This window comes from Rhea pennata, chromosome 3, assembly GCF_028389875.1.
Source record: "Rhea pennata isolate bPtePen1 chromosome 3, bPtePen1.pri, whole genome shotgun sequence".
Taxonomy (NCBI): Eukaryota; Metazoa; Chordata; class Aves; order Rheiformes; family Rheidae; genus Rhea; species Rhea pennata.
The window spans coordinates 8397389-8412084 of NC_084665.1; the positions used below are offsets into that span (position 1 = coordinate 8397389).

A 14696-nucleotide genomic window follows, 5' to 3' on the forward strand; every position below is an offset into this window, starting at 1 on the left:
TACACATCAGAGAATTTATGTATGCAGCTGATAAAGGTCCCATTTTCTATGAAAGAACATTACTTGCCAAACAGCCAGTCCAGTTCTATCCTCCAAGGAAGATTTTTCAAGCACCTTCAAGAGATAAGGTTAGAAATTAGAATTCATATTTCTATCCAGCACTAAAGAACACAGTTACTACTGAACTATTGCTTTCATACTACCCCCAATTGTTTATTTTCCACAAGAAGCAAGTTATTTATCTGTCCTCATCCCCTACAAGAATAAACACCCTTCTGTGTTTCCCACACACCACAGATCTTTTCTCTTCAATGATACATCTGATTTAAGCAATCAAATTAAGCTTGATTACTCTCCATTTGTATTTAGTAATAGAATTACTGTTTCTCTATTCCACCTGAACAAAAACTAGTGCGCTTGAAGACTTGTTAATTTTCTCATAACTGCTACAGGTATTTTAATAAAAGTATCACTTAAACCCTTGCATCACTCACATCTGTAGGCCAATGTGGCTACTAAAGCAGTATTAAAGCACACAGCAGAAGCAGATAAAAAAATACAAAATAATCAGCCATTCAGAAAAAAACCGAAGGTAGCTGTTTTCCTCACACAAAACAGATGATACTGATCTAAGAGAACGGAACAGAAGGAAGTATACAAGCAATAGTTTTCCTGATCATACAACAACAGGAGAATAATAGGGCATGACCAGAGATTAAAAAAAAATAATAATAATAAAAAAAAAAGTTTGGAAAATTTTTTTTTTGGCTTTATTAGTGGAACTCAACACAGAAGCATCTGATTTTCAAAGACTTTGAAATGTTAGCACAAGTACTGCCATGCAAATAATCAAAAAATTTTCTTATGTACTTATAGCATGAAGTCATCTGAGAAGGGTATGTAAGGCTGTCCTGCTAAAAGTGCCTTCATGTCTGAAAGCTAAATATGTTTTATTAGTTTTTGAAACATCAGGACAAAGGTTAAGTTTGGATTTCCTGAGAGTATCTTGTAACATTAAATGCACTATAGGCAACCCAGTACAAAATATAATGCTTATGCCTGCCTCAGAGAAAGGCTCTAATATGGTAAGATGTCAAAGCAGTTGCAAAGTAATTTTCCCCAAAGATTTGGTTAACTTTTCAAAAACACCGTGAGGTTTTATCTGTAAATTTCTGCAGACTCAAATATGGGAGTGGGGAATTGCCATCTAAACATCACAGCATAGTAGAAGACTCCTCAGGGTATTTTGGTCACCTGAACACTAATGCTGTGTGCAACAGGCAGCGTTGGCCCAGAATTTTAACTGGCAATAAGTTAACGTAATAAAAAACTGTGCTGGCTGCCGCGAACAAAACCGACACTAGGCCGCCAGGCGGCCTCGCCGCAGCGCCGCTCCTCAGGCCGCCGCTGCTCCGCCCCTGCCACCTACAGATCGGGGGGCGGCCGCCGGAGCGCTGCTTCCCGCCATCCCGCCGCCGCGGAGCGAGAGGGGCGGCAGCAGCGCCCGCGTCGGGCCGCCGCCCCCGCCGCTAACGGCCGTCGGGGCGGCGCCAGCCCCTGTGAGGGGAGGCCGGGCGCGAGCGCCGCCCGCCAACGGCCGCCAGGGGGCAGCGCGCGGCGCGGCGCGGCGCGGCGGGGGGCGGGGCCTCTCCCTGGAGCACCGCCCCCCCCCGGGAGCACCGCCCCCCCCCCGGGGAGCGCTCCCTCGCCCCATTGGCCGAGCGCCGCAGCGGCTGTCGGGAAGGAGGCGGTGGCCGCGCGCGGGGTACAAGGGGCGCGGGCGGGGGGTGGCGGCCGCGCGTTGGGTTTGCGGCGCGCGCGCGCGGGGTGGTGTCGCGTGCGCCATGAAGGAGACGTGCGGGTGAGGAGGCGCGTGGGCGGCCGTTGGGGGAGCGCCCCTCCCTTCCCCCCCAACCCTCCCCCTTCCCGCCTCGCGCCTCCGCCGCGGCCGGTGCCGTCGCCGCCCGCAGGTACCGTGGGCGGCGGCAGCCTGGGGCCGCCTTCTTCGGCCGCCTTGCCGGGGCGCTGCGCCCGTGCTGCGGCGGCGCGGCCCGCCCGCGGGGGCCGCTTCGGTTAACGGGTTTCTTCGCTATTATTTTTTTGAAAGACTCATCTTGCTGCTGTGAGGCCTGTGAAGACACATCTTGTGGGCAGGAGCTAAAGGCTTAGCGGGTAGCACAAGTGGAGGTCTCTGGGTGCCGAGGTGAAGCTGTGTGTTAGCCCTAGTTGTCTGGCATCTCTGGTTTTAGGGTGGCTCCGTGTAATGCTGTTGGTTTGCATCTCTGCCTTGTCATACGGTTATAACACCACCTTGGCTGGTTGTCTGGCTGTCAGGCTTTAAAATGGTTTTGTACTGGAAAAGGAGTAGAAAAGCTTAAATACAAATAAAAAACTTTCTCTGAATGTTGATGTCTACAGCAAGATGCTCTAATGTGCCAACAGATCCCCACTTGTTTTTTCTTTGAGCCTTTACAGGAATTAAAGTTGCAGTTTGTAACTAGAGCTGTTCGGTCTGGGTGGGTAGCTGGTGTTATTTCAGTGAAGTCTGTTGAAGTCACTGTGGTGATTCTATTCTGTCCTGTGCTGTCAGCTGTGGTGGTTCAGGAGGTAATTTCCAGTCATTTCTGCCCTCAAGTGGTGAGGGTGTTAGAAAGTTGAATGTTAGTTAACCTTACTTGCAGCTTAAGACAGGCTGACCTCATCAATCAGAGAAATGTATTCAGTGAACACTTACACAGCAATGGTTGAAGACAATTCTCCAGACCCAAATAATGTAAACTTATCTATTTTCTCCCAGAATAGACAGGAGAAGATAGTTTGCTGCTCAGTAGAACCATAGATAAATGGCAAAAGCTGAAACAAGCTTATTTAAATTATGGCTTGTCATATGACACTAGGGTCTGTTAGAATTAACAGATCTTGCATCTACTGCAGTGGAGAAATTGAAGGAAAAGATGAGGAAATAATAAACTAAATAGACTCCTCATTTAACTAGTACACTTAAGAAGGACTAGATAACGTTGCTATACTTTTTGTTTACTTCATACTTTTGTATTTTATGTATACTTCATTATATACTTTTACTTTCTGTCTCTGAAATTTTCTTGTTTGTGTATGCCTGGCAGCCTAGTAAACTTGAAAGAGAAAAATATTTTTTATATATATACATATGCGTATGTATATATGTAAGCTATAAAAGGAGGATCAAATTCCATTGGATAGTAGTCACTGCTTCAGTAAAACTTTCCAAGTGCCTTTTCACCTCAGCTCTTAAATCATGAGATCACACTCTTTAATGCATGCAAGAGACTGAAAAAAAAATCTTCTAATGATTAAAAGATTTTGATATTAAGAACTTTTGATTTATGTTTCTATTGTGTGATGATGCATCTGAATGATACTGTTTATTATGTCAATCTCTAATTATACTCTCTATAGAAAGGAAGGTGCAAAGAAAGGTAAATGGTGTAATTCTGTATGGTAGAAAGATCTCAAATGTCAAAAGGTCTAAAATACTCCTGCTTTGAGCAAACTTTCTGAAGTACAAGTTTTATAATAGGGGTAATGCTTAAAACACATAAGAAGCAACTCTGCTATAGATGTTTTAAACTTAGATGTACTGCATAGCAGAGCATCTTTGAGAGAAATCTATCTTCTTTCAGTGGAGGAGTGAAGCCAACAATTAGAAATAAAAAGGCAGGTGGTTCTGTTTCTATAATTCAATTGCTGAAGGTGCTCTGTGAGTGTTTTCAAATCCTGTTCCAGTCAAAATTTGTCAGATATCTAAAATGGTGTTAAGTATTTCTTGACTAAACCAGCTAATATTTGAAGTTGTCCATAGGTAGAAAAGAAAGTATCACACTTTGAATAATGTGATTTATCATTTTAATTTTAGAATCTGGGTATGGACTCTCTGACAGAGTAAGCTAAGATGTGCTAAGATGTATTGACATTTTAATGCATCTCCTCCTCTTGCTACTAATGCCTCTACAGAGCCCCTTAATACATTAAGTAGAGTTTCTAATCTCCTGTCCCAGGCCTTTCTCTCTCCTCATGTTCAGCTGGTATGTGAAGTTTTTTTCTATTTTTTTTCCCTTCTCACATAGTATTCTCTATAACTTCAATGGGAGCAGACTGTACCAGGCTAGATGGGGTTTGAGTAGTAACATGGAAAGACCAGTCAAAACTGGCGTATATTCCTTCATTCAGGGGTGTGCAAGTTTGAAAAACATTTTGTTATCAGCATCATAGTAACCACTGCTACATGATTCTAAACCAAGGATTGACTCTCAACAGAAGTGCTTGCCAAGAAAGATTTGACAACCTTTTCGTAGCCATTGGCACTGCGAAAACTGCTGTGCAAGTCACATCAGAGGCTAGGGTGAAGTTCATGCAAATCTGCAATCATTAATAACCCATACAAGTAGATAACTGAGTTTAAATTTTGAAACCTGTGAAATCTGAGACACGTAATAGCTGTGATATGACAAGTAGGGCTGTAGTTCACTGACAATTCATCGAATGCTAGTCCTCACAATTGTCTTCACTATGCAATGCCGGGTATGTAGAAGGATTAGGAAATACTTGTTCTTAAGGCAACAGGGCTAGAAGAGGAAAGGAATAACAAATAGTTGCATCTCCTTGCGGGGTGTGTGTGTGGGGGGGGAAGATGGGAAAGCCTTGCTTTATACCAGTGTCTCAAACTCAGTATAAAGCTAAGCTGCCTTTGGCCAGCCTTTACAAGCATAGCTGAACCTGTGTTACTTTATACACTGAAATATCTTGTGTTTGGATAAAACTGATGGATAGTTTGTGTGTACAGTTAAGCCTCTGAACTATAGAGATTAAACGAGTACAAGGCACTCTTGGCAACATTGCAGATTGCTGCTTCCATTCATGCTTGCTCTTAGGCAAAAATAAGGTAATGCTTAAGCATCACTAATTTACTGCATCAGTGCTATTTAAGGTACCACTTAATTATATACCTTTCCTCTGTATAATCAAGTATAATGCCTTTCCAGAGTCAATAAAAGCATGAAAAATCAGTTTTCTGCTGGCTTGTTGTGATGGCATGCCTCATCTAACTGAAAGGAGCCAGTGTTCAATGGTCTTGTTTTCCAATAACAGGAAATTGATGGGGGTGTGGAATACACTTAAACCTAAACTGAAATACACTGAAACTTCTGAAGTACACAGTGTTGCCCTCACTGGGTTGCAGACCTTTTTACTTTCTGATGATAAGTTATAAGCAAAGATTTCTTTTTTAAAGTAGCGGTAACTTGGTCTTTTCTTATATCCAGAATTTCAAAAGTTCTTGCAACTCTTAGTATTGGCAACTTGACCTCTAACTTACAGCTTAGTACAAGTGACTTACTGTGCATAAGCAGGGGGTTCTTTTACTCATCTTTATAACATAAACGAGAAAAGGGCAAAAGCTTAATTGGCAACCTGTAAACGGAAGTGTAGTGCCCAATAAGTTTTTTCTTGCTTTTGTGAAGTCTTCAGCATTTTATTTTTCTCCCACAGAACTTCTATGCTGCAGAACCAACCTCAGAGGCACTATGGAGTTACCTCTCCAATTAGCTTGGCTCCTCCTAAGGATGTAGATTATATTCATACTCAGAAGCTAGTTGAGGCAATGAAACCATTTGGGGTATTTGAAGATGAAGAACAACTGAATCACAGGTATAACAGGACTCTAAAACTTGTTAGTCTCTTGTTTCTTGGGCCAAATTTAGTATGACTTTTTTTCCTTTACAGACTCGTTGTTCTTGGTAAATTGAGCAACTTGGTCAAAGAATGGATTTCAGAACTTGGTGAGAGCAAGGTAAGAATTTGATAAGTTCTTACCAAAACAACTGAAACCTTTCTTTTAAGTGTCATACTGTTAGAGCTTATGCTGAAGTTTAGCTTTTGACTTTCCTCTTGTGTATCAAGTAAAGCTTTAGTAACTGTCAGGTATGGTTACTGTAAGGTATGAAAGATCTTTCATATTAGGATCATGCAGTCTTCAGGGCAGTGAATGAATTTGTAAAGTGGCTGTAGCAATTGACTGTAACAATGCACAAAACTGAAACAATATATAGTGGGATGAGAGGTGGTAAACAGGCACTGGTTTTCAAATAATGTCACAAGGTTTAAAGCGCTCAGTCTGCCTAAACCACTTCATTAGACTTACCTTTTGTATAGCTCTGAGACTGTATTAACTTAAATCTCCTGAAGAGGAGACTAATGATAGGTCTTTAATTTCTATAAATTAATAGAAAGACTGGTACAGTACTTGTACATTTCTTGAGTTGCAAGCACTTGCTTTAGAAAAGGAGTAACAATCTATTGGACTAACAGCTCAGTATCTACATAAAGACCTGTTTAAGGAGACTGATGTAATCTTTCTAAACTTAGATGTTGCTGGGATCTTACTCTCAAGTACTAAGGAGTTACAAGCTGTGATCTGTTGACACAATCACAGAATAGTTGAGGTTGGAAGGGACCTCTGGAGATCTAGTCCAGAGAACCTAAAGACTTCAGCTGAGTGTCAAAACAAGTTCAATCCAGTTAAGCTTGCACATGAGTCAATATGTATCTTGTATTCTAAAGTGAATTCTTTTTTTTTACCCACAGAAACTTCCCCCTTCAGTAGTAGCAAATGTTGGTGGCAAAATATTTACATTTGGTTCTTACAGGCTGGGAGTACACACCAAAGGTAGAACTTCAGTTATCTGGTCATGATACAAGTGTATGAAATTTGCTAGCTACATTAACTGAAGAAATGGAATATCTCTTTGCAGGTGCTGACATAGATGCTCTTTGTGTTGCTCCTAGACATGTGGAAAGATCAGATTTCTTTCAGTCATTCTTTGAAAAACTAAAGCATCAAGAGGAAATAAAAAATCTAAGAGTAAGCTTTCTCCTTCATAAACTGTGCAACTTCTGGAAATAACAAGAATATTCACATTGGTACAGGCCAAAGTTAAAAGTCAAGCTTTCAGTTTCTGTTCTCAATAACTGCATCATAGAAATCTTTGTATGATTTCTATGATGCAGTTATTCTTTGCCCCTTCCTCCCTGTTGCGTCTGCCCCCTCCTAAAAAAAAAAAAAGGCTTGGGAACGAGTCATCACTAGCAAAAAGCAAGGTTGTCCCTAGGACCCCTGCTTTATTCCTAGATGTATGGAGAGGCCTAGGAATAAGGTAATTGCAAGCACTGAGGGGAGAGGACAGCCTGGGTACTTGGGCAGATGAATGTGATGTGGAAAGGCTTCTGTCAGTGCCTTTGCCATAGAGTTCCTCTGCATGCTATTCAGGACTCATAAATCGTTTTTTTTTTTTTTTTTTTTTCCCCACTGTTGTACCTTTCTAGGTGCTCCAGCCTGATACTTTTTGCCTAAGTGATGCCTACTGACAGCTTTATATGAAGTCAGTGGGAGCAATGCTGTGAATATGTAATACTAGCTGCTTTGTAAAATCACCTTCAGGGTATTGCAAATCTTGCATGCAAAACTGAACTCTAACTTGTCAACTTTTGAGCCATAAAACAGGGATAATAACACTTCCCTTGTGAAGGAAAAGGGAAGTGAAGACATTTTTATAGTAAAGTCCTTAAGGTGCACATTACTCAGGTGTCTAGGGAAAGCTAGAGGAAACTGCTAGACTGTGTATCTTACACAGGAGGTAAAAGAAGTTTCAGCTTATTTAGTCCTACAGATAGAAGTTTAAATATGATCTTAAGTGCAATATGGTGACGTGCTTTCATAGCTAAGCTGCAAAAACTTTTTTTGTAACTGCTGGCTATTTTGAAAGATGTAACAACTAATACTACGGGTGCTATTAGAACTGCATTTCTAGCATCAGTTGTCACGATAGTTAAACCAGCTGCCTTTGACATCTCTCCTGCTGTTGCTTCAGTCACTTGTGTAGTTGATTCCTGTCAGTTATTCTCCAAGGAGTACATGTCTCTGAGTAGAACAGCAATGAGACTTGAGGCATCTTGAGATAATTAGAAGTCTGAAAAGTGCAAGGAGTACACGAATCCTTCAGTGAACATCAGCAGCTAGGTGTTTCCTTAGCTTCTCAAGTTCTGCTCTGCTGTTGGTCTTTGCCTCCCACTGTGGGCCTGTAGTCACAGCCTCTGACTGAACAAGGCTGGTTTGTTTTACTCTAGTCACTTTTCCTCTCAGGATGCCAGGGCTGCTTTCCTTTTTCCACTAGAATTCAATAGAGTATCCCACAGCTTTTTATGTTCTTGTCTTGTTCTGTTCCTGTTAAATGGCTCTGTTTCTAGATTCTTGCCCAGCTTATTCCCTACATGTTCAGATAGGACTGTTTTTTCTAATGCTGTTTGTGGGAGACAGAGCCTAACTGAGTATAGGGGAGAAAGGCTGTGTCCCTCTGGACTAGCCAGATAGTAACTACCTGTGAATGGCTAACCACTCTGCTTCCCCTAGAAACTTGAGTTGGAAAGTATTATATTTGTATGTGTTCCAGCTGCAGTTGAGGGGTGTACTTGCTCATTTCTGTCTAGTCTAGTGTGTGTTGGAGGAGTGTTTTTTTTTTGGCAACACTAAACTCTAGCTGCTAAAATCCCTAACCTGTAGTATTAATCCTTTGGTTTAAGTGATAATGATAACTACTTGGCTCAGTTCAGGCTAATCTTCATAGTCAGTGAAAATGTTGAAGCGTTTGTAGCTTCCTGCTGTGTGTTTAGGGACAAGGTTCACAATAAAAAACTTTCTTTTGTCCAAACTCTGACAAAGAAAAAGAGGTCCCCTTGTCGTAGTCTTCCTTTTGCAGTTTTTGAAAGATTTCATATGTAAAGCTAATGAGCCTTTGTTCAGATGACTTTCCTGAAAACAGAATTTCAGTGGGCTGTGGGACAAATCTAACAAGTGGTCTACTCTGAGCATGACAAAACTGAAAACTGTCCAATAAGATAGCTGCTAGCTATTTCAGGCGTGGTAGGAAACAAATGTAGGAGACCAGAGCACACTGTCAAATGTGGACTCTTTTCACTTCTCTGGATATTAGCCAATAGTAAGATAGCTGCAGATATCTTCACTTGTTTTCCTCACTGCCTCGCTAAGTACCGTGAGTACTGACATTGATGGCTTATTTTGCAATGACTGTTAATCAAAATACATGATCAGCCTCCAAGCCTGTTTCTTAAATAGCTTAAGCTACTATTAGTATGATGCTACTTGCTGCATATAAACAATTTCCACTCAAATCGTAACTGACAATCATAACTAAGGTTGTATCCTGAGTAGTTTAACTACATGAACTCTACTTTATCCTAGTCTAGGAAGAATGTGAAAAGTAGCAAAAAGATGCTTTCTTACGCTTTTCCTCTTCACAGGCAGTTGAAGATGCGTATGTACCAGTTGTCAAGTTTGAATTTGATGGCATTGAGGTAAGAATTTCATTGTTTTTTTTAATGAAGGGTTGTTTTGTTTGTTTTAGCTTTGAAATAGGGTAGTTCTTCCAGGGGTCAGTGCTATTTAAAAGGTTATTGGTAGGTTAAATTGGATATAGGAAACTATAATTGTATAGTTTTCCTACAACTTGTCACCAGAGAAGACACTGCACTAGAACTGGCAGCTACAGGAGAATAATACAGAGGAGAAATCTGAAAGCTATTCTGAAACAACTGTCCTGGTAAAACTGAAAATAAAATAAATGAATATAGTGGCACTGATAAAGAGTATCTTAAATCTCAAACTTTTGACAATGAGGTTTGAAATACTCATTTTGTTAATGGAAAATGCCTTAGATGGTAGCAGATCAAGGAATGCAATGCTTAAATCAACTCAGAATGGATAGAAAAGAGCAGCTGTGTATCAAGAATGTGAGTTGCTGCTCATCTTTCCTTGCTACAGGTGTTGAACCTTCTATGCAGGACTGCTGAATTCCTAGTTTGCTCTAGTCCACCAGGAAGCAGAATCTAAAATGACAATGAGCAGGGAAGGGAGATATTATTACAAACTAATTGCCCCTAGGAAGCATGGCAGGCTTGGGAACAGCAGGTACATCTTTTTCTAAACCTGTTCTGTAGACCATGGTGGCCTAATCAACTAGTATGTGTTTCACAAGTATGTGTTGATGGGGAATAGAAGCAGTGTTTCTTGGTAATTCTCTTTGCTCTGACAAGCTAGATTTCTACAAAGTGCTGTTTTTATTCATAGTATGTGTACGTATACAACTATTTATGTAGGTCACTATATAAATCACATGGGCAGACTAAACACTTCCATGCAAAACAAAGGAAGCAGTTGTGAGGTGAACAGGATCTAGAGAGTGAAGAGACCCAAATGGCAGCCTCATCTGCCTAGATTTTTCAGCTGCAGGCATCCTCACATCTTGAATAAATCTTAGACAGTAAATAAACATCTGAATGTTATAATACTTAAGCAAGTTACTGCACTGGTATCACTGCCATGAGGACACTTTTTCAATGGCCTTTTGATGGTCTTTATTTGTAAAGACATAACAGAATAATCTTCTAGTAACCTCACTGTACTAAAAAACATGCTTTAGGATCAGAATAACTTACTGCATAAGGAAAATGCTGTCATCCTCATTGAAGTTGAGGTGGTTGAATCTTAACTTAGCCAAAGAATTGTGATGCAACTTCCCTTTTAAGTAGAAATTTAAGTTTAGCATGATTATTCAACTTTTTTTTTTAAAAAAAAGCTTCCTTCAGTTTAAAAAAGATGTAATGCAGTATAGTTTATGTAAGTAAAAGCTGGAACTTCTAATAATTTTCTCAATTTCTGACAAATGCATCTCTTGAGCTTTGCAGTCATGTAATTCTAAATATGAATAACCCTTACTGTTCTCTAGGGTTTACCAGTTGTCCCCCATTAGTGTGCTGTTTGCAAGCAGTGCAGCATTCTAACTCATAGTTGGCTCTTCTTTCTCCAAGATTGATCTCGTGTTTGCAAGACTGTCTGTACAAACTATTTCTGATAATCTTGATCTCAGAGATGACGCACGTCTGAGAAGTCTGGATATAAGATGTATACGGAGCTTAAACGGTAAGCATGTTCATGCTTATTTAAAAATAAAATGTTACTGAAGCTGATATAGAAATCTGTAAAGAAACACACATTCTACAATCAAAGTTTCTGTGGAAGATACAGGAGATCTGTTTCTGCATGCTTAAGATCTGAGGAGGTGGTGAATGAACTTCTAAATTTAAAAGTTTTAAGGAAAGCAATCAGGTAGATGTGTAGCAATTCATTTTTTTTTTTTAAAAAAAGGGTATTTAGAACACCTGAAGCCCAAATTGTTTGCCATTTAACACTAGCTCAATGGTCCCTGGCTATTGAGAAACCTAGCTTTCAAAATCCATGTAGAAAGAGCCTACTAAAAATTGTTTGCTGAAGTCTGAACTATGAAAAAGATGTTCCATGCACAGGTTCAAGACATGAAGTATTGGTCATCCAAACTTGTTTTCATAGTCTTTTGATGATAAAAATTAAGATATTTAACCAGCAGAGTAGGGAACTAGATTTGTACTTGTTACTGTGAACTTCTGTACCTCAACTTTTCTCTTACAGGCTGCAGAGTTACTGATGAAATACTACATCTAGTGCCAAATAAAGAGAATTTTCGACTCACACTCCGTGCAATTAAACTGTGGGCAAAGCGTAAGAAACGTGTTTGTTATGATCTTTAAAGTTTCTGAAGTATCTCATGTTGAAAAAGTTTCTAAGCCTGTTAAGGAATAAATCAGCTTTGGATAGTTGTTTAAATGTCAGTTTTATCTTGGGCACAGACTAACTCTTAGTTTATTTCAAATTTAAACTAAAACCAGTAAAGATCTACCCATGTGCTAGATTGTCTTTTGTTTTTCTTTTTATGAGGGGTTGGGGGGGGTACACTTACTTTTCAGGATTGTAACTACAAATGGTGAAAAAGATTAAGACATAAAAGCTTGGGCACGTGGCTAGAGCAAGCACTAAAGAATAATAGAACTTTTTTCCCTAAAGGAAGTTGTTGTTAAGTATATAGCTGTAACAATATAAGTAAATTTCAGTGGCAATACTTTGGGAAGTGGTAGTCTGTTTTTTATTTTTTTATTTTTTTTTTCCCCTTTCAACACTCAAATGACAACGTTTTTGTCCTTATCCCACTACAAAAATACTTGTCTTTACTGAGGCTGAAGTATACTAAGTATTCTTCAGATTGTAAAGTTCCTGCTGTAAATCTGAAGGGATATACTTATGTATTGAAAGAATAAAGGCTAACTAAAATGTATTCATTCCAGGACGTGGTATATACTCCAACATGCTGGGATTTCTTGGTGGGGTTTCCTGGGCGATGCTAGTAGCAAGAACGTGTCAGCTCTATCCAAACGCGTTGGCTTCTACTCTTGTTAACAAGTTCTTCTTGGTTTTTTCAAAATGGTAAGAGATATTGTTTATGATACTTTAAACTGTACCAAGAAGCAAGTCTTGTAAAGCTAGTTACTAATTTAAGAATTATGTCAAAAACATTCAGTTTTAACTTAATTACATGCTTGAGCTTTAAATTGATGGTTAATTATTAGTTATTGACCCTTCTTGTATAGGGAGTGGCCAAATCCTGTGCTGCTGAAACAACCTGAAGAGAGTAATCTTAACTTACCTGTATGGGACCCTAGGGTATGTAGACACTTAATTCAAAAGCCTTTATTTTTTCTTCTATTCTATGTTTAAGCTAAGCAGAACTATTCTGTTGCCATAGGTGAACCCATCTGACCGATATCATGTAATGCCTATAATCACGCCAGCCTATCCGCAGCAGAACTCTACATACAATGTATCTACATCAACACGAGCTGTAATGGTGGAGGAGTTCAAACATGGTAAAGATATTAATTTCTTACCCCACTTACCAATCAATTAATAATTGATTGGAAAAAGTATAATGCTTTGTAATGTAGAACTGCATTGTGTCAAGGGAATTCTGACCTGTGCATTAGTGTTCAGAATTATCTTATGAAGTTCATAACTCTGGCTGATTCACTGGGTTTTAATTGCAGGTCTTGCCGTTACAAATGAGATTCTTCAAGGAAAAGCAGACTGGCCAAAGCTCCTAGAACCATCAAACTTCTTCCAGAAGTACAAGTATGCGTGAAGTCTGTCTGAACTTGAAATGGTTTGTGTACTGGTTAGCACAGGGGATTTTAGCTTTCAGCCTAAACAGAAGATGGCATTAATGCTTGTTTTTTCAGAAAACGGAGGTGATTGACTTTTGGCAAGCATGAGTGCAGGGATATTGGGCATGCAGAAACTGCATATCATTGTGATGATGCCATTTTTATTAACAAAACTATAGTATTTTGACTGTAGCAGAAAGAGATCCTAAAGGATGTAATCAATTTTTCTTTGGTTAATACTGCATAGAATACAAGATATAATCTTTTCTTGTTTGGAAGTCCAAATCTACATATTTATGGCAATTGCTTTTTGGTTTCACTTAAATGAAGTCCTAAAGCAGTATATTATTAATTTTCCTTCTCTTTTAGACATTATATTGTACTGACTGCTAGTGCATCTACTGAAGAGCATCACTTAGAGTGGTAAGACTATTTGAATGTGTATTCAATAGGTAATTGAAACCCAATTCAGTGTTGCACTACATTCTGCCAACAAAGTATTGAAGTGTACAATTTGGTATCGAATACAGTATCAGTTGAACTGGGGGGTTCACCTGCTAAATCTTGTAAAAGGCAGACAGCATTAAACTTGTTGTTTGCAAGATTGACCTAAAGAGTGAGTCAGGTTGAGAAGGGATAAAAAGCTAGTGTGTGTATATACCTCAAAGTCAGGTGGTCTTAATCATCTGGAGAAGATGCAGTGAGTGGGCAACTGTTCACCCCAGCACATTGCAAGTTAGAAGGTCTTTGTTACAGAGACTGAAGTAATCATGGAACACTTGATGTGATCAGATATGTAATGACCACTCAAGAGCTGGATCTTTCAGTGATTTCTAGACCTCCTTAAAATGCTAGACTTCATAACGTTATTGCTGAATGTAATACTTGATTTACAGTTCAATTAACTAAGTTGCTGTGGTTACGTGGTCAGCCTGTACCAAGCCCTGCTCTTTCCCAGTGAAGTGAAACAAGCCTATTTAATCTGGGAGTGACCTGCTGACACTCAAGGAAGAGCAACTGAGTGCTGATAAATCACACTTACTAAATTTTAACATAGTAGTGGACTCGACCTCTTGGGTTCAGTGCAGAAAATGTCAGCATTTTGGTATAGTCAATAGCAGATGGGTAAACTGCAGAAGTGCTGGTCTACTTTGTAAAACTTAATGTGAGAACCACCTCAACTGTAACTAGAGGAAGTCACTATTTAGTGCATTGTTTGTTACTCTCTTAAAGGAGGTATGTCAATATTTACTTGCTTGACCTGTGCGAATAACAGTACCAAGTAATTGTGTGAATTGTAAAATAGGAGAAGACTTGGAGGAGATCTTATCAATGTGTATAAGCATGTGAAAGGAGGATGTAAAGATGATGAGACCAGGCTCTCTTCAGTGACACCCAACAATAAGACGAGGCAGTGGGCGCAAACTAAAAACAAGGAAGAGACTTACTGTGAGGGTGACTAAGCACTGGAACAGGTTGCCCAGAGAGGCTGTGGGAGTCTCCATCCTCGGAGACATGCAGAAGTTATCTTGATGCAGTCCTATGCATTGTGCTCTAGC

At 39.7% G+C, this 14696-nt stretch overlaps 1 protein-coding gene across 6 annotated transcripts in view; it reads left to right on the forward strand.

Moving 5' to 3' along the window:
- The first annotated feature begins 1789 nt into the window (after positions 1-1789).
- The window catches only part of PAPOLG (poly(A) polymerase gamma), a 33574-nt gene continuing 20667 nt past the window's right edge, over positions 1790-14696 (forward strand). For all 6 annotated transcript variants that reach the window (XM_062571504.1, XM_062571503.1, XM_062571501.1 and 3 more), the window contains exons 1-13: positions 1790-1861; positions 5527-5685; positions 5761-5827; positions 6622-6703; positions 6789-6898; positions 9352-9405; positions 10918-11029; positions 11555-11644; positions 12265-12403; positions 12568-12640; positions 12723-12843; positions 13021-13105; positions 13507-13560. In XM_062571504.1, the coding sequence (XP_062427488.1) occupies positions 1845-1861; positions 5527-5685; positions 5761-5827; positions 6622-6703; positions 6789-6898; positions 9352-9405; positions 10918-11029; positions 11555-11644; positions 12265-12403; positions 12568-12640; positions 12723-12843; positions 13021-13105; positions 13507-13560 (1163 nt within the window). In that variant the 5' untranslated portion in view covers positions 1790-1844. The remainder of the gene's footprint in view (positions 1862-5526; positions 5686-5760; positions 5828-6621; positions 6704-6788; positions 6899-9351; positions 9406-10917; positions 11030-11554; positions 11645-12264; positions 12404-12567; positions 12641-12722; positions 12844-13020; positions 13106-13506; positions 13561-14696) is intronic.